Source organism: Sorex fumeus, unplaced genomic scaffold, assembly GCF_029834395.1.
Source record: "Sorex fumeus unplaced genomic scaffold, SorFum_2.1 ptg000042l, whole genome shotgun sequence".
Classification (NCBI taxonomy): Eukaryota; Metazoa; Chordata; class Mammalia; order Eulipotyphla; family Soricidae; genus Sorex; species Sorex fumeus.
The window spans coordinates 674806-698422 of record NW_026606099.1 but is presented as its reverse complement, the minus strand read 5'-3'; the positions used below and the strand labels follow the sequence as shown (position 1 = coordinate 698422).

General features: G+C 43.1%; 1 protein-coding gene across 2 annotated transcripts in view; it reads left to right on the top strand.

The window, feature by feature from the left end:
* The window catches only part of RBMS2 (RNA binding motif single stranded interacting protein 2), a 55100-nt gene that overhangs the window by 13100 nt on the left and 18383 nt on the right, over window positions 1–23617 (top strand). For both annotated transcript variants that reach the window (XM_056120111.1, XM_056120110.1), the window contains 3 exons: window positions 6871–7034; window positions 20370–20428; window positions 22301–22392. In XM_056120111.1, coding sequence (XP_055976086.1) covers window positions 6907–7034; window positions 20370–20428; window positions 22301–22392 — 279 coding nt within the window. In that variant the 5' untranslated portion in view covers window positions 6871–6906. The remainder of the gene's footprint in view (window positions 1–6870; window positions 7035–20369; window positions 20429–22300; window positions 22393–23617) is intronic.

The window sequence follows — 23617 nt, the reverse complement described above, 5'->3', positions numbered from 1 at the left end:
CACAGTTTATTTTGGTACCAGAGATCTCAAATAGCAGTGCTGCCTGGATTGTACTTAGCATGAGGGGGTGGTACCAGCGATCAGACTTGTGGCCTCAGACCTTCAAGGCAAGTGTCCTACCTCTGATCCCACAACCCTAGGCAATTTCCACATTTTATTGTTTTGTTTTGGTATCACACCCAGTGATACTCAGAAGCTACTCCTGGCTTGTTGCTTGGAGGTCACTTCCATTGGTCCTCAGAGGACCATGAGGTGCTGGAGAGATAATCATATTTCCCACATGCAAAGCAGGCCTTCCAGCCTTCCCTGCTATCTCTCTGACTATAGTTTCCAAGGTGGGTTTTTCTGTTTTGGTTGGTTTGGGGGCCACATAACTGGTGTAGATAACTCCTAGCTGTGCTTGGGAGATCATATCGAAGACTGGGTATCATACATGGGTCAGCCACATGGAAGGTTGTATTTGAGGCTTTGCTCAAGGCTTACTCCTGACTCTGTGCTCAGGGATCATATCAGGTGGGGCTCAGGGTACCATATGTGGTACAGAGGATCAAACTCAGATTGGCTGCATGCAAGGCAAGCATCTTTTTCATTCACTTTACTATCTCTCTGGCCACTGCAGTTTCCAAGTTTTAAAAGGGAAATAACACAACACATGTCCTGCTACATCTCATAGATTGATAGGAAGGTCAAGTGAAATTATACATGTGATAGTACTTAAGATACTGCTAAAATGTAGATAAGTAGAGAGCCCAATTCTGCATTCAATTGTTGTTTGAGTATTTTTGCATAGTGAGAATTCTTTTTTCAGTCTTTAAGAAAACAGAATTTCTAACATAAATATTTTCCTCCTGAGTCTTGAGAATAAAATTATTTGTTCATTATTTAGGGTCCCAAAAGAAAACATGGCATACCTACTGTGAGTGATTGGAGAAAGATTAGTAAAGGTACTTTTTACAAAGGCGTTCAGGGAAACCATTGAGATGGCCATATTACCAACATTTATGTCACCAGCGATAGCAGGTCCCATTGCTTCTAGATCTAAATGGAAAAATATTGACAGAATCTGAGAGTAATAGCTATAGAGACAGGACTGTGGGTTTCAGTGACAGGTGCAGCAAAATCATATTGTTCTGGCAGGAGAACAACCTAGGAAAACAAATGCTAATCTTATTCTTCTCCTCCCCTTTAATTTCCCTTTGGTACACATCTAGTGAGCCAAACCCAACTGGAGACCCTGGAGGGAGCCTTTCCATATTCTCTAAATACTCAGCTTTCTGGGACACAAGTCAATCTGGACAAGAGTAGCAAGTGGGTTTAGAAAAGCACATGAGGTCCCCAGCAGTACATTGTGGTATTATGCTTAAGTGAGGATTGTGCAGTTATTATTTGTTTGTTTTGGCACTACACCTGGTGGTGCTTAGGGCTTACCCTGGCTCTGTGCTCAGAGATCACTCCTGGTAAGCACAGGGAACCATATGGGATGCCAGGTATTGAACCTAGGTTGGTCACGTGCAAGGCAAACACCCTGCCCCCTGTAATTACCCAACCTCTGTATAGATATTTTGACTTAGATGTTTAAAATATTTCAATAAGAAATGGTCACTCTGGTCAAGAACTGAGTATTGAAAGTAGGTAAATGGATATATAATATATATATATAAAGGTAAAGGTAAAGGCCCTCCCGTTGATCGTCGATTTGCTCGAGCGGGCCCAGTAACGTCTCCATTGGAGACTTTGTTGTTACTGTGTCTGGCATATAGAATACTCTCGGTAGCTTGCCAGGCTCTCCGAGAGAATATATATATATATATATACATATATATATACTGTCACTGTCCTCCCGTTGTTCATCGATTTGCTCGAGTGGGCCCAGTAACGTCTCCATTGGAGACTTTGTTGTTACTGTGTTTGGCATATCGAATACATCACGGGGATTTTGCCAGGCTCTGCCATGCGGGCGAAATACTCTCAGTAGCTTGCCGGGCTCTCTGAGAGGGGCGGAGGAATCGAACTCGGGTCGGCCATGTTGGCTGCGTACATGGCAAACGCCCTACCACTGTGCTATCGCTCCAGCCCAAATATATATATATATATATATACATATATATATGATAACCTTATCTGTATTGCAAACCATAATGCCCAAAAGGAGAGAGAGGAGAGAGAGAGAGAGAGAGAAAGGAAAAGTGCATGCCATAGAAGCAGGAGGGTGGCAAGAGGGAAACTGGGGACATTGGTGTTGGGAAATGTCCACCGGTGAAGGGACAGGTGTTGGAACATGATATGATTGAAACCAGTCATGAACAACTTTATAGTGGTGCATCTCACTGTGGTTCAATTAAGACATAAAAGGTCTCAATATACTTCTTTAAAAAAATTTTTACTTGTGGGTGGTTGAGGGGCCCATATCCAGTCGTGCTCAGGGCTTACTCTGACTCTGTGCTCAAGAATTATTCCTGGTGGTACTTGGAGGACCATATGTGGTGCTAGGGATCAAATCAGGTTCAGCTAAGTTCAAGGCAAGTGCCTTAGCCTCTGTACTCTCTCTGATCCTATAAAATATCTCAGTATACTTGTAAGTCATTATGATCCCACCTGGTATGTCTGGAGGCTATGTAGCTTATGCACCTGACTCATTGTCTCCTGAGAGAGGTTCTGCCTATTCCAGAGATGCCTTTTTTGTTTTTATTTTTGGTTTTTGGGTCATGCTCAAAGATGCTCAGGGGTTACTCCTGTTTTTTGCACTCAGGAATCACTCCTGGTAGTGTTCAGGGGATCATGTGCGATGACAGGGATCAAACACTGGTCAGCCACATGCAAGGCAAACACCTACCATCTATGCTATCTCTCCAGCTCTTAGAGACGCCTTCTTAAATGTTGTATTGTGGGGTTGTGTTTGTTTGTTTTTGTTTTGTTTTTTTTTTGGCTATACCCAGTAGTGCTCAAGGCTTATTCCTGGCTTTGGGATCACTCCTGATGGTGTTTGACGGACCCTGGTTGACCACAAGCAAGGCAAGCGCCCCACCTGCTGCACTGTTGCTCTGGCCCCAAATGTACTGTTTTGGTTTTGTTTTGCAGGAAACAACCTGCAAAAGCTTTATATAATATCTCATTTAATTAGACTTTAATTTAATTAGACTTTGTTATGCAGAAATGGTAGAGAATGATGCTATCTTAGGCTCAATCCTGTGCTTTTTCATGTTACCTCGTAGTGACCTAACTCCTTAAGATGGTTTCAACGGCTGGAATATCTTCTTTTCTCTGCCTATTTCCATCAACTTTTAAATAACAGCCTTATTGAAGTATAATTCATATGCCATCCAACTCACCCATTTAAAATTTACATTAGACAGTATATTTACAGGATAGACATTCAGAATAGTTTTAGCACTTTTTATTTTTTAATTTTTTTATTTTTTGCTTTTGGGGTCACACCTGGCGATCCTCAGGGCTGACTCCTGGCTCTGCACTCAGGAATCACTCCTCACGGTGCTCGGGGGACCCTATGGGATGCTGGGAATCGAACCTGGGTTGGCTGCGTGCAAGGCAAACGCCCTACCCGCTATGCTATCGCTCCAGCCTCTTAGCGCTTTTTATTACCCCTCAACAGTAACCCTATTAAGGGGTCAGAGCAATAGCACAGAGGATAGGGCATTTGCCTTACACATGGTTGATGCAGTTCAATCCCTGGCATCACATACGATCCCCCTGAGTACTGCCAGGAGTGATCCCTGAGCACAGAGGCAGGAGTAAATCTTGAGCATCACTGGGTATGGTTCAAACTGCCCTTCCCCCAAAACAACCCTATTCACTGAGCCATCACCTCAGTTCACTCATTAGCTCCCTTCCTGTGTCATAGGTAATCAATAATCTGTACCTTCTGTCTCCATAGACCTTCTTATTCTGTGCATTTCATATAAATGGAATAATCCAATATGTGGTTCTTTATGACTGACTTTTTAATCACTTTTTTATTTAGCATAATATCTTCAAGATTTATCCATATTGTAGCACGTATCAACACTTTATTTCTTTTCTCTGTGAGAGGAGCTTCCCAAACATTTCTCAGGGAGCCTAGGGCTGCTCTCAACAATATTAATCTCTGTGGGGGGGGGCGAGTCAGCCTGGTGCCCTCCCAAGCAGAGCCCCCGGCAGCTACTTGCTCCCACAATTCAAAATTGGCACCATAAGGGTTGGGGTGATAGCACAGCGGGTAGAGTGTTTGCCTTGCATGTGGCCGGTCCGGGTTTGAATCCCAGAATCCCATATGGTCCCTTGAGCACTGCCAGGAGTAATTCCTGAGTGCAGAGACAGGAGGAACTCCTGTGCATCGCCAGGTGTGACCCAAAAAGCAAAAAAAAAAAAAAAAAAAAAAAAGAGTTAGCTCCATTAAGTTTGGGGCTGGAGCAATAGCACAGCAGGTGTTTGCCTTGCATGTGGCCGACCCGGGTTCAATTCCCAGCATCCCATATGTCCCCCTAAGCACCGCCAGGGGTAATTCCTGAGTGCAGAGCCAGGAGTAACCCCTGTGCATTGCAGGGTGTGACCCAAAAAGAAAAAAAAATTGGCACCATGCCCCCGGCCTGCCTCCACCGTCTCAGGATGGACCTCACCAAGAATAATATGCTGAAAATTCTGGTATGCAGGTTTTGTGCCTGAAATCTCCAGGCTTTCTCATGGTCCAGATGGGCTACCTACCCTCAACGTCCCTGTATTTCTGGAAGCCTCAGCAGTCACATCCACACCCCAAAGCTGCCACCCAACTGAAAAGCTATTCCAGTCTTAGTGTCCTGGTAAAAATACTGAATGCACTAAACAAACACCATGACCTCTTAGCACCTGTATTGTAAATCATAATGCGCAAAAGGAAAAGGAGAGAGAGAGCAAAAAGGAAAGTGCCTCTCATAGAGGGAGGCAGAGGGTAGGGTGTGAGGTACTGGGGGATGGTGGTAGGGAGACAGGGGACATTGGGGAGGGAAATGTACACTGGTAGAGGGGTGGGTGCTGCATCATTATATGACTGAAACCCAGTTATGAACAGCTTTGTAATGGTCTATCTCATGGGTATTCAATTTAAAAAAATTTTTAAATAGTAATGTGGAGTTCATGCCCAATTCAATCAGCTTAATCAGTGGCTGAATGAATAGCAATATTCCTATATTAAAAAAATATTAATCTCTGTTCCAGAGACGACTTAGTTGTTTTTATTTTTTTAAGTTTTGGGGCACACCCAAAGATGCTCAGGGATCACTCCTGGCTCTACACTCAGGAATTATACCTGGTAGTTCTCAGAGGACCGCATGGGATGCTTAGTATTGAACCCAGGTCAATCATGTGCAATGCAAGCTCCCTACCTGCTGTACTGTCTCTCTGGCCCCTCATTTTAACATTTAAAGATTTGTAAATAATTGGACTCTGCTATGAGTTTGGTATTAAGTTTATTTTTGCTAACTGATATCATAATTAACATTTCATTTTATCTGTGTGTTCAATAATTTTCATGTCACTGAAGGTATTTTATAGCTCTCATATACTCTATAGCTTTGTGAATTATCTATATTAAACTTTTATACTGTCATGATTTGATAAGTTTTTATTATTTCCTAAATTACTTTTCAATAAAGCCTAGATTTTATTAGTTTTGTCTTCTTGCATAGTTTACTTGGGCTGGAGCAATAGCACAGTGGGTAGGGTGTTTGCCTTGCACGCGGCCAACATGGCCGACCCGAGTTCGATTCCTCCACCACTCTCGGAGAGCCTGGCAAGCTACCGAGAGTATCTTGCCCGCATGGCAAAGCCTGGCAAGCTACCCGTGACATATTCTATATGCCAAACACAGAAACAACAAGTCCCACAACGGAGACGTTACTGGGCCCGCTCGAGCAAATTGATGAGCAATGGGAGGTCAGTGACAGTGACAGTGACATAGTTTACGTAAGGCAAATATTGTATTCTCTACTATCATATGGTAAAAATATTCTAGTCTTTAAAGAAAGACCTTTTTTTGAAAATGAACTCAGATTTATTAAAAACAAATCTTTATGTTACAGAAAATTACTCTAAACAACAGAGCAAAGAATAATGTTCCCAAATACCTTGACTTCTTAAAAACATGAACTATAATAAATAATGAAAATTCAAATAATGTAAGTTAACAAATTACTTCTCAATAAGCAAATTTAGGAAATAAATGTTGTTGAATAAATTGTAGTGAATTAATCTTGTCATGGTGAGTCTAACAAAATTTTTTGATGGTTTAAAGCCAAGATTTAAAGAAAGACTTTTAAAAAATCCTTATTTGAGCCAACATTATTCCTGAAAGATAAATGGGACAGTTACATAATTTTTTGTTTTATGGCAGAGAGTAATTTCTTTAGGGTTTTTTTTTTTTTGCTTTTTGGGTCACACCCGGCAATGCACAGGGATTACTCCTGGTTCTGTGCTCAGGAATTACCCCTGGCGGTGGTCAGGGGACCATATGGGATGCTGGGAATTGAACCCGGGTCAGCCGCGTGCAAGGCAAACGCCCTACCCGCTGTGCTATTGCTCCAGCCCCGTAATTTCTTTAGTTTTGGGTGGTTTTTTTAACTCTTTTATTTTGGGTTATACCCAGTCGTGCTCAGGGCTTACTCCTGAATCTGTGCTCAGGGATCACTCCTGATGGGGCTCAGGGAACCATATGGGGTACAGAGATCAAGCCTGGGTCAGTTGATGCAAGTTAAGTGTTCTACCCGCTGTACCATCGCTCCAGCCCCTAAACTCCCTTTTAGTGTTCACTGCAGTTAAAGTTTTGAATCCTACTTTCCCAGAGGCCAGGATCTAATTCATTCTTCAGTGTCTGTGTAATCCTTCTGAACTTCTGTTCCTCAGGTCTCCCTACAGTCACATGTGTCATTGGCTCAGCAGATGGCACCACCTAGTCCGAGCAGCAGTAATGGGAGCAATGGAAATGACCAGCTGAGTAAGACCAACCTCTACATCCGAGGGTTGCAGCCGGGCACTACTGACCAGGACCTTGTCAAGTTGTGTCAGTCGTAAGTCAGGGTACATGTAGGTAGACTTGGGGACCAATGCAAATGAAATGATTCTAGCTTCTTGCCAGATACTTTTATCCTGAAGTGTATTTATTTTGTAAACTTTTTAATGTTTTATTTTGGGGCCACACTCAGAGGTGCTGAGGGATCACTCCTGGTAGGGCTTGGGATACCATAAGAGATGTTGGGGATTGAACATGAGTCAGCTGTGTGTAAGGTGAAAAACACCCTAACCACTTTCCCTTCTCTCTGGCCCAAGAGATGTATTGTTATTATGTTTCTACCACAAAGTCACAAGGTTTCCTAGTAAAGTCCTTATTTTAAAAAAAATTTAAATTTTATTTTTATAAGGTTGTTCACATTAATTGATTATATTCAATATTTCAACACCAATCCCTCCACCATTACACCTTCCCACCACCATTATTTTAAAATTTCCCATCACCACTCAGTCCTGCCTGCCACAGGCAGATGCTAGATAATTTATTTTCTATTGCTTATTATGAGATCAGACGAGATCGGGCGCATTCAGGGTGGTATGAGAAGTCATGTGGCTGCAAAAGTGGCCGTTTGCTCCTGGAATTCTAAAATTGTAAATGATTGGGGTCCAGAAACATCTCTGTAGGTAGCTAATCCATTCTGAGATTAATTTGTGAGTCTCTGTATCAAGGTCATTGATTGACTCACTTATAAGACACTGGGAGCAGTTTGTGGGCATGACAGCCAGGCCCCAAAGGAGCGGGGAGATGGCAAGGAACAGCCCATCCCCCCCGCCATGTGGCCTGGAGTCTTCAGTCCCTGGTCCTGCGTACCTGGGTTTTTCTTCTGGAAGTTTGTGTCCACTGGGGGTTCATTTGGAGCAGGCAGAGAGGGAACACCTGCTCCATCTGAGGTGCCCTGGTGATATCGACTAGGCACAGGACATGGAGAAATCTCCACCGAGTCTGTCCTAGTAAAGTCCTTAAAGAAATCATACCTGCTACTGTTATATAAAACATTCCTGTGTTTCTCCAAGGAAAAGCCAGGATAGGGCTGATCTTTGAATCTATGTCCTTTTTTTTTTTGGGGGGGTCACACCTGGCCATGCACAGGAGTTACTCCTGGTTCATGCACTCAGGAATTACTCCTGGCAGTGCTCAGGGGACCATTTGGGATGCTGGGAATCGAACCTAGGTCCTCTGCGTGCAAGGCAAACGCTCTACCCGCTGTGCTATTGCTCCAGCCCCCTATGACATTCAAAGACATATGAATCTATGTCTTTGAAGTCATATAGAGGTCCTCTTCACTATTTGAACGGACAACACTCCTATCTGGTAAGATATATCGGTTACTATTTACTATCTGGTAAGATATATAGGTTACTATTTACTTTTCTGTTATCAGGTATCTAACCCAGAGCCTTATATATGGGAAGCATCACGATCACGATCATCCTGTTGTTCGTCGATTGCCTCGAGCAGGCATCAGTACCGTCTCCTTCTTCCTAGCCCTGAGATTTTAAAAGAGCCATATTCAATGCTTTTTCAGGGCTAGGAGAATGAGACCTATCATTGTTACTGGTATTTGGCATATTGAGTACGACACGGGAAGTTTATGCTCTACCATTTAACTCCATTCCCCGTTTATCCTATAGGTAATTGTTGAGGTCTGGGGATGAAAAATATTTTTCTGTATAAATTAATGTTCGTAACATTCCTAGATCCCAAAAATAATTTCTAAGTTATCTGAAATAAGTAATGAGTGTGATTTGTGGTGACAGAAGTAAGTCAGATTAGTACTTGTACTTAGGAAAGTTTTTGCTGCTAGAGATATTTTCAGTGAACTGAAGCCCTTACGTTAGTGAAGAAAGGAGGTGGAGAAAGAGATTCTACAATGTATCTACTCTCAAAATTTTTGGGGTTCTTCAGAACAGATTTGAGTCATAGAATAAGAAAACTACCTGTGATTGAAGCCCACACCTAATATACTCGACCACAGAGCCACATTCCTGACCCCTGAATTCCACTGTTTGGCTTCCAAATAGATTACCATGACTTGTCTGAACTTCATGTAATAAGTCTATGGCCATACCAAACCTGAATGCACCTGATCTTGTCTAAACTTCATATAATATAATGATATAGCATTGTTAATATATTTTATAATGCTTAGCTTCTTTTGCTCAGTCTTAGTGAGATTCATACACTGTATTGCACATGAATACAAACCTTTGTTCGCTTTTTTATGTTATACAGTGCCATCATTAACAATATACTACATTAGGGTATGATGCCACCAGCAGGTCAATCTGTACCTGTGAGGCAAGTGCATTAGCAGCCTGATGGTGCCTTCAGACTTCCAGACACCCCAAAATTGCTGCTGTGCCTTTGGCCAGACCCCAACAACTTGGGGCCAAGTTTACCAAGAAAGTAAACGGCCAAAAGTTAGGTATGTGGGAGACACACTCACAAACCACCTCCAGCTCAGCTATATAATTGGAGGCAAGGCCTCGCTAGTTCCTGATCAAACATTAGGCCATGATCCCAGATACTCAGAAACAAATCTCAGAACCCAGCAGCTTTTGGCAAAAATGTGTCCAGTCCCTGCAGTAGGTTACTGGCACCAGGCCACCCCAGGGGGGAAAGGGGATGCCCCTCTGCCTGCTCCCCCTTGGTGGCAAGGTGGCCGCCATCTTCCAGAGGTTACTGGACAGTCAGGTTTGGGCCTGCAGTGACAGGACATGCGGGGCCTCATGGCATGGGGGTGGAGCCAGCCCTTTCCTCCCTGCCCCAATGAGACCCCAAGTCGCCACCCACAAATGGCCTCTCTGGCTCCTGATCAAGCTGCTTAACAGCCATGATCCCAGAGACTCAGAAACAAATCTCAAAACCCAGCAGCTTTTGGCAGAAATGCGTCCGGACCATGCAGTAGGTTACTGTTCCCGGGTCACCCCAGGGGGGAAAGGGTGCTGCCCCTCTACCTGCTCCCCCTTGGCGGCTCGGTGGCCAGCATCCTCCAGAGGCCATTGGGCAGTCAGGTTTGGGCCCGCAGAGACAAGACACGCAGGGCCTCATGGGATGGGGGTGGATCCGGTCCTTTCCTCCCCGCCCCAAGGAGATTCCAAGTCGCTGCCCGTGAACGGCCTCACCGCCTCTCTGGCTCCTGATCAAGCTGCTTAATGGCCATGATCCCAGAGACTCAGGAACAAATCTCGGAACACAGCAGGTTTTGGCAGAAATCCCTCCAGATTTAATTGTTAAAATTTCAGAATTCCAAAATCACGTGGCCACTACTTGGCCTTGTGACATCATATGTCACATAGTCAGCAACAGAAAACAAATTGTCTACTGTTGCCTTTTCGGCAGATCTGCATGTTGGGGTAAAATCCCAAATAATAATGGTGGGTCTGGTGTCAAAATATTGAATGTAATCAAAGTAGAGAGAGAGTAATGTGGAAATCATCTGTCCCACAGGTAGGGGGAGGGTGTGGGATGGGAGGTATACTGGGGTTTTTGGCGGTGAAAAATGGGCACTGGTGAAGGGACAGACATTTTAGTGTTGTATGACATAGACTTAAGCCTGAAAGTTTTGTAACTGTTCTCACAGTGATTCAATAAATAAATTTATAAAAAAGAAAAAAAAAGTAAGGTGGAGTTTATGCCCAATTCAATAAGCCTAATCAATGGCTGAATAAATAACAGTACTCTTACGTAAAAATAATACTACAGTTTATTTATTCAGTCTACTGCTAGAAATCTGGGTTGTTCCTAGTTGTAATTACTATGAACATGAATAGTTCTGCTGTGAACTTATATAGTCTTTGGTCCATGTATGTATGCATTATGTTGATTTATACCCAGGAATAAAATTGCTAAGTCATAGGATATATATTTGTTTAGCCTTTCTAGATACAACTAAATAATTTTTTGAAGTGGTTAAACTAATTCAGATTCTCACACGAGGATATGTAAATTCCAGCTGCACCAAATCCTAGAGAGACCCCTGAAGTGTAGTTGTATAAGCATCAGAGATAATCTATAATCCTCCACTTTTAGTAGTCATTTGGTTACTCTTCTGCTGTGGGATCATATCAACTTTTGTTGGCACCACACTGATTCCAACTGTTCTCATCCTTAGAAATGCAGCCAAGGAGAACTTTGGAGAAGTAGGAATGAAGTAGGGATAGAAAAGTGCTAGCTGAATAATTAGGAAAGGGAAGCAAGTGGATGGAGCCATCTCGGATTTTGTGAACACCCATTAATGCTCTGTGCTTGAGGGACTCATGCAGAGGAAGCACCTGACCCATTACACTATTTCCCATGCCCCCACCCTTTCTAGGGTGTATCCCTTAGTCAGGAGTTCCTGGACTGGAGAGAGAGCTCAAAGCTCTCATATACATGCTTTATCCATGCGAGACCCAGACTCCATCCCAGATACTACATTATCCTCCAGCACTGCTGGCGTGACCCCCTAGCACAGAGCTGGGAGTAACCTCTGTACACTGTGAAATTGGAACACTACCCTCATCTCCCTGCAAGAAAAAAAAAGTGCATTCTTTCGTTCTTATTGTCTCTGGGTTGTAGGAGATCCCAAACCCTGAAGGCTGTAAAGGAGAGACATGGAATCTGGAACGCCTGGGAGGGCCTCTTTCTTCCAAGGATGAAGCAGCAGCAGCCCAGCTGTTGCCAGCTGCAGTGGAAATTCTGAGTTCAAAAGTCTCAGGCAGCTTAAACTATTGGGGCCTTGAAAGGGAGAGCAGCATGCTGTTCTCTGGCCTCTTGGTTGTCTGCCTGCTTGTGCTTGGAGAAGAGTCCAAAAATATCGTCCAGGAGGAGTAGGATCACATTCCCCCCAACACCCCCATCTTAGTGTGTTCTTTTCCCACCTCTCAAGCATGGCTTGGCTTGTTCTGCCTAATTCACTGGGGAACAGAAGTCTTACGAAAAAAAGTCAGTGAAATAACCAGCCAAGGAACAAAACAGATACATCAATCATCTTATGTTCTCTAGGGATGAGAGCAGAGATAGAGAAAAGAAAAGTTTGTTTGGAGATTTTGTCTCAAGTTCAGTTCCTGCCAACTCTTTTCAGTTCAATCTTACACTTCTGTCTTTGTTAGTAATTTTTGTTTTGGGGCCACACCCAACAGTGCTCAGGGGTAACTCCTGGCTCTGCATTCAAGAATTACTCCTGGAGGTACTTTGGGGGACAATAACAGGATGCCAGGGATTGAACCTCGGTCAGCTGGGTACAGGGCAAGCATCCTACCCACTGTGTTATATCTCCAGCCCCTGTTAATGATTTTTCATTTATTTATTTATTTATTGCTTTTTGGGTCTCACATGGTGATGCTCAGGGGTTACTCCTGGTAGTGCTCAGGGTACCATATGGGATGCTGGGGATCGAACCTGGGTCGGCCGTGTGCAAAGCAAACGTCCTCCCCAATGTCCTATCACTCCAACCCCAGTGATTTCTGTTCTGTTTCCTTAATCTCTTCACTCTTCTGCTGTGGGATGCAGTGGAACACTTCTAATATAAACCCTATCCTGTGATATTTCACTGATGCAGTTTAGGGAACAACATGACTCTGCTGCCAAAGTATACTTTTCAAAAAGTTGAAAAATATGACTCGCATACTAATATAGGATGAAAACATACCAGAGTTATTTTACTCACTAGTGTGGGAAGCATCAGGATGGTCAGAAGAGTTCAGAGAGCATTTGAGGTGTTGAATATATATATGTATAGAAGAAAGAATGTTGAGATAAGGTTGTTAGGTTATATTCATACTTTTTAAAAAAAATCTCATGGGATAAAAAGGAAACATGTATGGGAACAACAAGTGGTCTAAGTCATTAGAATTGAAGACTTTGTCTATAGAACTGAATTTACATGGAGAGGCCCTGAGAGGGCGGCCTTGGGACACTGGTGGAGGGCTCTCTAGTGATGGGTGTGGAATGATGGATGCATGAGAAGTATAATTACAGCGCCAGAGCCATAGTATAGAGGGAAGGGCACTTGCCTAGCACACAACCACCTGGGTTCAACTCCAGGCACCACATATGGCCCCCTGAGCACCATCAGGAGTGATCCCTGAGCACAGAGCCAGCAGTATGCCCTCAGCACCACTGGGTGTATCCCCCACCTAAAAAAAAAAGTGTAATTAGCAGTATTGTAAATTCTGTTACCTAAATAAAAATGGTGGAAAGGGAAGGAAAAAAAAATCAAATGCTAGGCCTCATTCATATGCAAAAAGCAAGTGCCCCACTGTTGAGCCATATCACTGACTCCTTGGATAATTTTTTAATTGATATTTTACTGTGATTTATAATACAGTTAATTTTTCTTTACGAATATGATTTTACCACACCAGCCCCACCAATGTAGTATGTAGACATTCCTCTACCACTGTCTTGGTATCCCCCATTCCCAAAATTCAATGCAGTCGGCAGATTCTCAAGGGTCTGTTAGCATTGGTCATTGTTTAGTTCCTTTCTGTTTCTTTTTTTCTTTTTCTTTTTCTTTGGGCCACATCTGGCAGTGCTCAGGGTTTACTCCTGACTCTGTCCTTCGGATCACAACTGGCGGGGCTTGAGGAACCATATGTGGTACCAGGGATCAAACCAGGATCATCCGCATGCACAGCAAGCTCCCTAGCCACGGTTCCATCTCTCCAGTCCCTACAGTGTGTCTTTTATAAGATCAGTTGGTATTTGTTATTCTCCCTTAGATTCACTGTGCTCAGCTTGATGCCCTCCTATTCCATCCAAGTTGCACCAAACTGCAGGATTTTATCTTTTCTTATAGATGAATAGTATTCCATGTGTGTATATTTTATATACTATAATATTTTTAATCCATTCATCTGTTATTGGGCACTTATATGTGCACAAATATCATTTCAAATTAATGTTCTTGGGGTAGACCCCCAAAAATGGAATTGCTGGTTCACGTAGAAACTCCAGTCTTAAATTTTTTTTGAGAAGACTCTATACTATATTCTGTAATGGCTGAGCCAGACAACGTTCCACCACCAGTGGGTACAGTTTTCTTTTAACCATATCCCTGCCCACATCTTTTTTCTTTCCCCAGTCTTCTTGATATGTGCTATTCTCACTGATTTAAGGTGGTATCTCATTGTTATTTTTTAAATTGGGTGGGTCACAGGCTCGGGACGAGCCCCATCTAGGAATGAATCTGCTGGAAAACTCAGGTATGTTGATTTTGTGACCAAAATCTCCAGACTTTCATGGAGTTGGGGATAGGTGACCTCCCCTCCATTCTTCGGGAGCCTGGCAGTCACAGCCATGAACTGCCTCTGGCACCATATAAGCTCACTAACCAGCCATTATCTAAAGACTCATAAATAAATCTTGGAAGAGAACAACAAGCTGCAGAGATTCTTCTGGATTCCAAAGTCACCGTGCAGTTAAAAATTTAACTTTAGGGGCTGGAGTGATAGCACAGCAGGTAGGGCGCTTGCCTTGCATGTGGCCGACCTGGGTTCAATTCCCAGCATTCCATATGGTCCCCCAAGCACCGCCAGGAGTAATTCCTGAGTGCAGAGCCAGGTGTAACCCCTGAGCATCGCTGGGTGTGACCCAAAAAGGAAAAAAAAATTAACTTCAGTTGTATCACCCCATTGAAAATTTTAGAATTCCTGGAGTGCATGGCCATGACATCTCATACTCTACACCACTGAAATACCAGGAATAGCACACCACATTGGATAGGCTGTAAAGTCATAGGCAATCAATCTAAATTAAGAAAATAGGTTTGATTCCCAGCATCCCATATGATCCCCTGAGCACGGGAGTAATTCCTGAGTACAAAAGCCAGGAGCAACCCCTTTGTATCATTGGGTGTGACCCAAAAAAATTAAAAAAAAAAAAGAAAAAAAGAAAGAAAATATTAGTGCACAAGGCTCAACCTGTAACAACATGTTAGTAATCTCTTTTACAAGGGCTTAATGGTTCCAGGGTGAGATGCAACAATATTCACACTTTCTTCAAGGAAATCTTTTTTGATCATTTTTAATGAATTATTTATTGCAAGAAATACAAAATAAATACAAAAATTTAGGGCCTGCTATTGGGGCAGGCTGGGTGGTGGTTGAGAAAATTGGAAATATGGTGGTGGGAAGGTGTAATGGTGGTGGATTGGTGTTGGAATATTGAATGTAATAAATCATTGTGAACAACTTTATAAAAATAAAATAAAATTTAAAAAAAAGCAATAATAAAACTTGGGTGAGCTTGGGCCAAATCTGGTGATGCTCAGGACTTTCTCCTGGCTCTGCAATCAGAAATCACTCCTGGTGGTGCTCGGTGGACCACATGACTTGGGTTAGCCAAGTGCAAGGCAAATGACCCACCCACTGTGCCATCTTTCCAGACCCAATATTTCATTATCATTTAAATTTGCATTTCCCTGAACATAATGCTAAAGAACTCTTTTTTATATATCTGTCGATATTGTATGTCTTCTTTGAGGAAGTGTCTGCTCAGCTCCTCTCCTCATCTTTTGATGGGGATGTCTGATTTTTGTTTCATTTCATGAGTGCTTTATAAGATTTGGATATTAGGCCTTTGTGAGATGTATGATGAGCAATTTTTTTATGTATGTGAGCAATTACTTCTCCCACTCAGTAGGTTTGGTTTGGTTTTGTTTTTCTGTGGGGCCACATCTGACTGTTCTCAGCACTTACTCCTGGCTCTTGACTCAGGGATCACTCAAGGCAGTGCTTGGGGTACCATACGGACTCCTGGGGTTCAAACCCAGTTCAGCCACACGCAAAGCAAGCACCCTACCTGATGTACTATCATTGTGGACCCTTGCTAAGGATCTTTGCATCTAAATTCATCAGGGGTTCTGTTCTGTAATTTTCCAAAAAGTATTATCTCTGTCTACTTCTGCTAATGGGTGTGGTACTCGCCAGATTTACTGCAGTGCTAACACATGTTCTTGGTCCTGATGTGCACACATCATTTCACTGTGCTGTTTGCTGAGAGTCTTATCCCTTGTAGTGCCTGCACACACTTGACTGAAGTGTGGCCAGAAACTGGGGGATGGGGCTGGAGTGATAGCACCGCGGGTAGGACGTTTGCCTTGCACGCGGATGACCCGGGTCTGATTCCCAGCATCCCATATGGTCCCCCGGGTACTACCAGGGGTAATTCCTGAGTGCATGAGCCAGGAGTAACCCCTGTGCATTGCCGGGTGTGACCCAAAAAGAAAAAAAAAAAAAAGAAAGAAAGAAACTGGGGGACGCCAGGGATCACAAGACAAGGATGGTGCTTGGCCCTGTGCATTGCTGGGTGTGACCCAAAAATTTAAAAAAATTAAAAAAAAAAGAAAGAAACTGGGGAACACCAGGGATCACAAGCCGAGATGGTGCTTGGCCCATTTGCCAACTGACCATTAGGACATTTGAATTTGTGGGCATGTACTCGCAAAAGAGGTGCTCTAAGCCACTGACTGGATTAGTCCCTCCAGTTCTCCCCTGCCCCCCCCCCTTCCCTACCCTTCTCTCTGGGGTGCCTTTTTGCCTTCTCTGTGGTCCCATCTAGTGGCAGTCCAGGAAAATTCAAGTACATATTTTTTATTGCCTGAATGTAATATTCACCTATCTTTGTGCCGGGTGTGCTGGCAGAAGACTTACCTTTTTTTTTTTTTTTTTTTTTTTTTTTGTGAAACACCACGAGGTACAGTTGTAGACTTAGAAATTTTTGTGCTTGGATTTCAATTATATAATGATCAAATACCCGCCCCTCCACCAGTGCCCGTTTTCTACCACCACAGGTCCCAGTATCCCTCCCACCCCCCAGCCCCTCCATCCCACCCTGCCTCTGTGGCAGGGCATTCCCTTTTGTTCTCTCTCTCCTTTTGGGTGTTGTGGTTTGCAAAAGAGGCATTGAGTGGCAATCATGTTTGGTCTATAGTCTACTTTCAGCATGCTTCTCTCATCCTGGGAGGATCCTCCCAATACCCTTTATTTGGTGCTCCCTTCTCTATCTGAGCTCCCTTTTCCCCTAGCATGTGTGGCTGGCTTCCAAGCCATGGAGCAAACCTCCTGGTACTAATCTCGGCCACTCTTGGGTGTTAGTCTCCTATTTTGTTACTTTATGTTCCCCAGATGAAAGCAATCTTTCTATGTCTATCCTTCTCTTTCTGACAGCAGACTTATCTTGATGTGGGCTTTCATAAGCAGCCCTGTATTTGAATTTAAGCTACAAATGAATCGTGTGACTTGAAGGAAAGAAATGAGAATTTAGCTTTGGAAGTTGAGAGCAAAATTGAAAAGATACTTTTTCCCCAAGGAAAGTTTTCCTAGAAATTACAACATTGAATTTTTATGCAGTTACCTTAAATCTGCTGTAATAGAGTCCTCAAGTAAACCACAATTAACTGAATTCATTTGTAGATTGAGGCTGGAATTATTAGTCATTTGGTTGTTTAAAGAACATTTGTCAAAAATTAATTTTGACATATTTGAATCTTAGTTGATACCTTAAAGTAAAAAAAGTAAAAGTAAAGGCCCTCCCGTTGATCGATTTGCTCGAGCGGGCCCAGTAACGTCTCCATTGGAGACTTTGTTGTTACTGTGTTTGGCATGTTGAATACATCACGGGTAGCTTGCCAGGCTCTGCCATGCGGGCGAGATACTCTCGGTAGCTTGCCAGGCTCTCCGAGAGGGGCAGAGGAATCGAACTCGGGTCAGCCATGTTGGCTGTGTGCAAGGCTGTGCTATCGCTCCAGTCCTTAAAGTAATTGACTATAACATAACTTGTTTATTAAGACCATTCCTGGAATGTTCTAGTAATAGCAGCATAAAGGAGGTGACTATTTCTAACTCTGATATACATAGGAGCAATATAATTCAATATAATTCACCTGAAATTTGAAGAGATTACTTAGAGACAAGTTTTTTTCTCTTTAAATCTAGCATATTTTAAAAAGGGCTGGAGCTATAACACAGCAGGTAGGGCTTTTGCCTTGTATGCGGCCTACCTAGGTTAGATTCTTCTGTCCCTCTCGGAGAGCCCAGCAAGCTACCGAGACTACCCCATCTGCACGCAGAGCCTGTCAAGCTCTTTCCATGGTGTATGTCAAAAACAGTAACAACAAGTCTCACAATGAAGACGTTACTGGTGCCCACTCAAGGAAATTGATGAACAATGGGAGGTCAGTGCTACTTCCTCAACTTTCTGGAAGAACCTTGAGAAGAATAGAAAGTGTGTTCTGTTTGAAGGTTTAGAAGAACTCATTGATGAGCCCATCTGGGCCTGGATTTTGTTTTGGGAAGATTTTTGATAACAGTTTTGATCTGTTGATCTGTGTTTTTCTTCCTCCTGATTCAGTCTTGGGATATTACAGAATTCTAAAAATTTTGAATAATTTTTTTTCCATTTATATTGCACAGATCTCATGACCACTCATCTCTGAACATACTCAACTATTGAGAATAAATTTTTTTTAGAAAATAATAAAATAGAACCATTTACAGTAAATTAAAGTTGAAAGGTCTCTTGACTAAACTAACAATTACAATAGCAGTTTAAAGATTTTAAATATTATCTTGCATTTGGCTGACCTGGCAGCCCTGAGCCTTGCCAGGAGTGATCCTAAGCATTGCTGGGTGTGACCCCAAAACAAACAAAATTTCATAAATATCTTGTAGCAGTACTGCTTTATGTTAATATACTCATTTCATATTCCCAGCATTCCTGTTTCTACTTTGTAGTTTTAAGAATAAAGCATGGTGGGGCTGGAGCGATAGCACAGATGATAGGGCATTTGGCTTGTACAAAGCCGACCCAGGTTCAAGTCCCAGCATCCCATATGGTCCCCTGAACACCGCCAGGAGTGATTCCTGAGTGCAAAGCAGGAATAACCCCTGAGCATTGCCAGGTATGGCCCAAAAAGCAAAATAAAAAAAGAAAAGGTGAAATGACTTGTCTAAGATCATATGAAGCTACAAAGCAGAAAAACAAGATTTAAATAAAGACAGTCAACGCAGGTTAACTTTCAACCCGAGTTCAGTAGAAGAGTAGGTAGTGAGATGTCAGAGAAGATAAATGCCTATAGATTTTTCACGAGAGAAATAGTCTTTGTCAAAGAGAAGAAAAAGTAAAAATCAGATTTAATCAAAAGAAAAAAATTAAGTAATAAAATCAAGAATAATCTTTAAGGAGCTGGAGTGATAGCACAGCGGGTAGGGCTTTTGCCTTGCACACGGCCGACCCAGGTTCGATTCCCAGCATCCCATATGGTCTACTGAGCACCACCAGGAGTAATTCCTGAGTGCCCAGCTAGCAGTAACCCCTGTGCATTGCCGGGTGAGACCCAAAGAGAAAAAAAAAAAAAAGAATAATCTTTAATTCTCAAAGAATTTTTGCCAGTCAACTCTGTGTGTGTGTGTGTGTATGTGTGTGTGTGTTCACTTGTGCTCTACTGCTGAGCCATGTCCCCAGCTCTCACTGTACTCTTTCCCCAAGCAGCAATTATGTTTTATTTGGGGAGTGGTGGCAGAGATATTGAACAGCATATAGGATACTTATGTTGAACACAGTCAAACCAGGTTCAATCCGTAGCATCTCATATGGTCCTCAAGCCCTACCAGGAGTGATCCCTTGAACACATAGCAGGAGTAAGCCTTGAGCACTGCTGGGTGTGACCACAAAACCAAACCAAAAGTTTTGGTTGGTGCAGAAGAGAGAGAAATTTGTTGGTAGAGTAGGTCTACAGTTCTTTATTTTTTGTAGGCATATTTGGAGATTATATTTATATGGTAGGCATGACATTTATATTTATTTACTTATTTTGGCTTTTGGGGTCACACCGACAATGCTCAGGGGTTACCTCTGGCTCTGTACTCAGGAATTCCTCCTGGCGGCGCTGGGGGATCATATGGGATGCCGTATATTGAAACAAGAACAGCCATATGCAAGGCAAGGCAAAGGCCCTACCCACTGTACTGTCACTACAGCTCTGGTAGGCATGACATTTAGATTTACTTCTTCTTTGTTATTATTGATAATTTAATAGGGGCGCCAGATAAATAGTACAGTGGGTAGGGTTCTTGCTTCACACATGGATTACCTGGTTTGATTCCTGGTACAACATATGGTCCCCTGAACCCTGGTAGGGTTCAGGGGTGGTCTCTGAACACAGAGCCAGGAGTAAGCCACTCAGTGTGCACCCAAAATACATAAACACAAGGAAAAGAAAAAGATTTGCATGTGAATAATTATCTTTGTGGGGGTAGAGAAAGGACATGAATGCCTCCAAAAATCCCCATTTCTTTTCATTCTAAGACCGTGCCCCCAGATTATCATTTTGCATTTTCCTCTCCCTTAGATATGGCAAGATTGTCTCCACTAAGGCTATATTGGACAAGACCACAAACAAATGCAAAGGTGAGAGACAACTATCCTTGGTGATAAAGATCATAGAAGGTCTCCTTTGACTCTGCCCTTTATTGCTGAGAGTGCCCAGGACCCATAAGTTTTTAAGACTCAAGTGTCTTTGGTGACCAGATAGCTAGAAATGAAAATGCTCTTTTGGGGACCCAAGGCTAGAAGCATGTAAAGGGCCTCTTTGAGTTCAGCTGACTTACTTTGGGCCTCATTGTTTCCCTGAAGATGGTGGATATGGGTAAGTGAGATTATTTCTTCTTGGCAAAACACTTTAAATGCCTCTTGATGGTAGTCGTTTGACTTGGTAAGTGTTATTTTGTGGTTTAAAGTACTTTTTAATTAAGTTTTTTGTCACTGTGATATTACAAAGTTATTCATGACTGGATTTTAGGCTTACGATGGTTAGCACCATTTGTTGGGGTATGTAGTTCTAGGTGGGAAAGAACAGTGGAGGAAGGGGAAGGTCTGTGGGTTGGGCTACTGGGGCTTCTTCCAGCAAATGGCTAGTTACCTGCAGTAGAAGGGCTACACAGATGCAACCGACTATTCAAAAGTTTGCTTTGTGCTTTGTTTGTTAGTAAGTACTAACGTATGTAGGTACTATGTTAGTATCTTTTTTCACTACATGAAATCTAAAGAGTAGTGACAAAAGACTGACAAAGGACTGAAGGCACTGTACCATTATGCAGCATGTACATCTAGCAGTGAGCGTGTTCCTGTGTGGCTCCTGCCCCAGGAACTTCATTTAGCCAACGTATTGATCATTGATTGATCATATCATTGATCATATCATTTGCTGTCTGCTAGTGTTATTTCAGCATATATGTTTTATGTGTTGGTGTGATTCAGTAGGTTCACCCTTCTCTGCTCAGTTTTTTCCCAAGTAATTGTAATTGCCTTTTCACTTTATGCTATTGAACTCATGAATCTGCAACGAAGCAGTAGGGCAAAGGACTATTCTATGTTTGGAGAATGGGGAACATATATTCCCCACATCCATAGCACTTCTGGGGTGTGGCTAGAAAAGGAGTTTTGTTAGAAATATGGAGGGGGGGTGAAGTACTGGAAAGGCCTAGATTTTTGTTTCTTGTTTTTCTTCTTTGGGTCACACCAAAGAGGGGCTCACCCGGTGATGCTCAGGTGTTGCTCCTGGCTCTGCACCCAGGAATTATTCCTGGTAGTGCTTGGGGGACCATAAAGGAACCCAGGTTGACCGTGTGCAAGGCAAATGCCCTAACTGCTGTACTATTGTCCCGGCCCCAAAATTAAGGTTCCTGGGTTATTTATTAATTAATTTATTTTTGGTCACACCCAGCCAGGGGTTACTCCTCGCTCTGCACTCAGGGGACCATATAGGGTGTCAGGCATCAAACCCAGGTTAGCCACATGCAAGGCAAAAACCCTATCTGTGGTGCTATCACTCTGGCCCCCTCCCCTGGGATTTAAAAAAACAAACAACCTTTTATTTATTTTATTATTTGAGTAGGTAGAGGGCACAGCCGGCAATGCTCATGGGTTTTTCCTGGCTCTGTACTCAGGAATTACTCCTTGTGGTGTTCAGGGGACCTTATGGGATTCTGGGGATCAAACCTGAGTAACTGGAAAGGCTAGTTCTTGAAAAAAACCCAGGTTTCTTTAGGGGAGGAAGAAAGGCAGTGCTACAAGAACAACCTCATTCCTTTTGGTGTTCTTAGATATAAGTAGATCAAGTCTCACAGGGTTCGAGGAACACAATAATAACCGCCTGAATCCTCATAATCTTCTCTTATTCCCTACCACTTCCTGTACATGGGTCATTACTTTTCCTCTGACTCTTGAAAAGCCTACCTCCCTTCCCTCCCCATCCCCAGTGCTGCTGTCTCCCCATTTCAGGCTATGGCTTTGTGGACTTTGACAGCCCCTCAGCAGCACAGAAAGCTGTGACAGCACTGAAAGCCAGCGGGATACAGGCACAGATGGCAAAGGTAAGGATCACCCCAGGCCTGTTCCTCTGAGAAATTGTGTTTAACATCAAAAGGCTCGGAGGGAGGGGTGAGAAGTATAGCTATGGATACTCAAGGTCTGCTCCTGGCTAGGTTCTCTGGAGTCATTCACAGTGTTATTTAGGGGACCATGCAGTGTCAGGGTTGTTGTTTTGGGTTTTGTTTTTGCATCACCAGGAGTAATTCCAGTGATGCTCAGGGGTTACTCCTGGCTCTGCACTCAGGAATTAGTCCTGGTGGTGCTTGGGGGACCATATGGATGCCAAGGATCAAACCCAGGTTGGCCACAGTGCAAGGCAGACACCCTGCCCGCTGTACTATTTTCTGGTGTCCAACACCAGAGGTTTGAGAACCATAAAGTTGATGGGCAAGAACTGTCTGTAGTGTTTTTTTAACTTTACCTGGCCAAAGACATTCTGAGCCAGGATCCCATTGAACAGCCCTTGGTATCCACTGCTTGAGGAAGATGGAATCAAAACCTGTAGCAGGAAACTCTAACAACTCTGTCTCCTGAAGTAGTATGAGTAATCAAGGGCCACAAACCTTCCCCAGACTTTCTTCCCTACCACAGCTTGTGGTTGTTTTGCAATCTTTTCTGAAGAAACCGGTTTTGCAACTGAGAAGTTAAAACCTTGCTACCCACCTCCCCATACTGTCCTCTGGTCTCTGTTGAAGGAGGGAGTCTGGGAAGGGTCCTGTTGGTGAAAAGGAATCTACAGTAAGAAAGGAAACTTTTCGAAGATATGGTTGGAACCCAGGTTCAATTCCCAGCATTACATATGGTCCCCTGAGCTAGCCAGGAGTGATCCCTGAGCTCTAAGCCAAGGAATAAGCCCTGAGCATACCACTGGGTGTGGCCCAAAATTTGGGGAAAAAAAAATCTGGAATTTTTTCTGGTGACCTGTTGGACCATAGCTTATCTGCTCCTTAGTCCAGCCCCTAGCACAATGCCTTCCCCCCCCACCCCCCCATCTTCCCTCTTCCTGATTTTCTACCATCAGGGAGTGAACTCAGAAGAGTTCACTACAGCTGGAAGGGGGTATTATTCAGAACAATCCAGGGAGCAAGACAGTTGGAGAGAATTCAGCTTCTGGGACAGATCTTAAAGAGATAATGGAAACAACTGAAACCCCATCAAGAATGAGTTTTATGGGATGTACAGTACTATAAAGATTAAATCTTTTTTCCCCCTAAAACTTGTCATCCA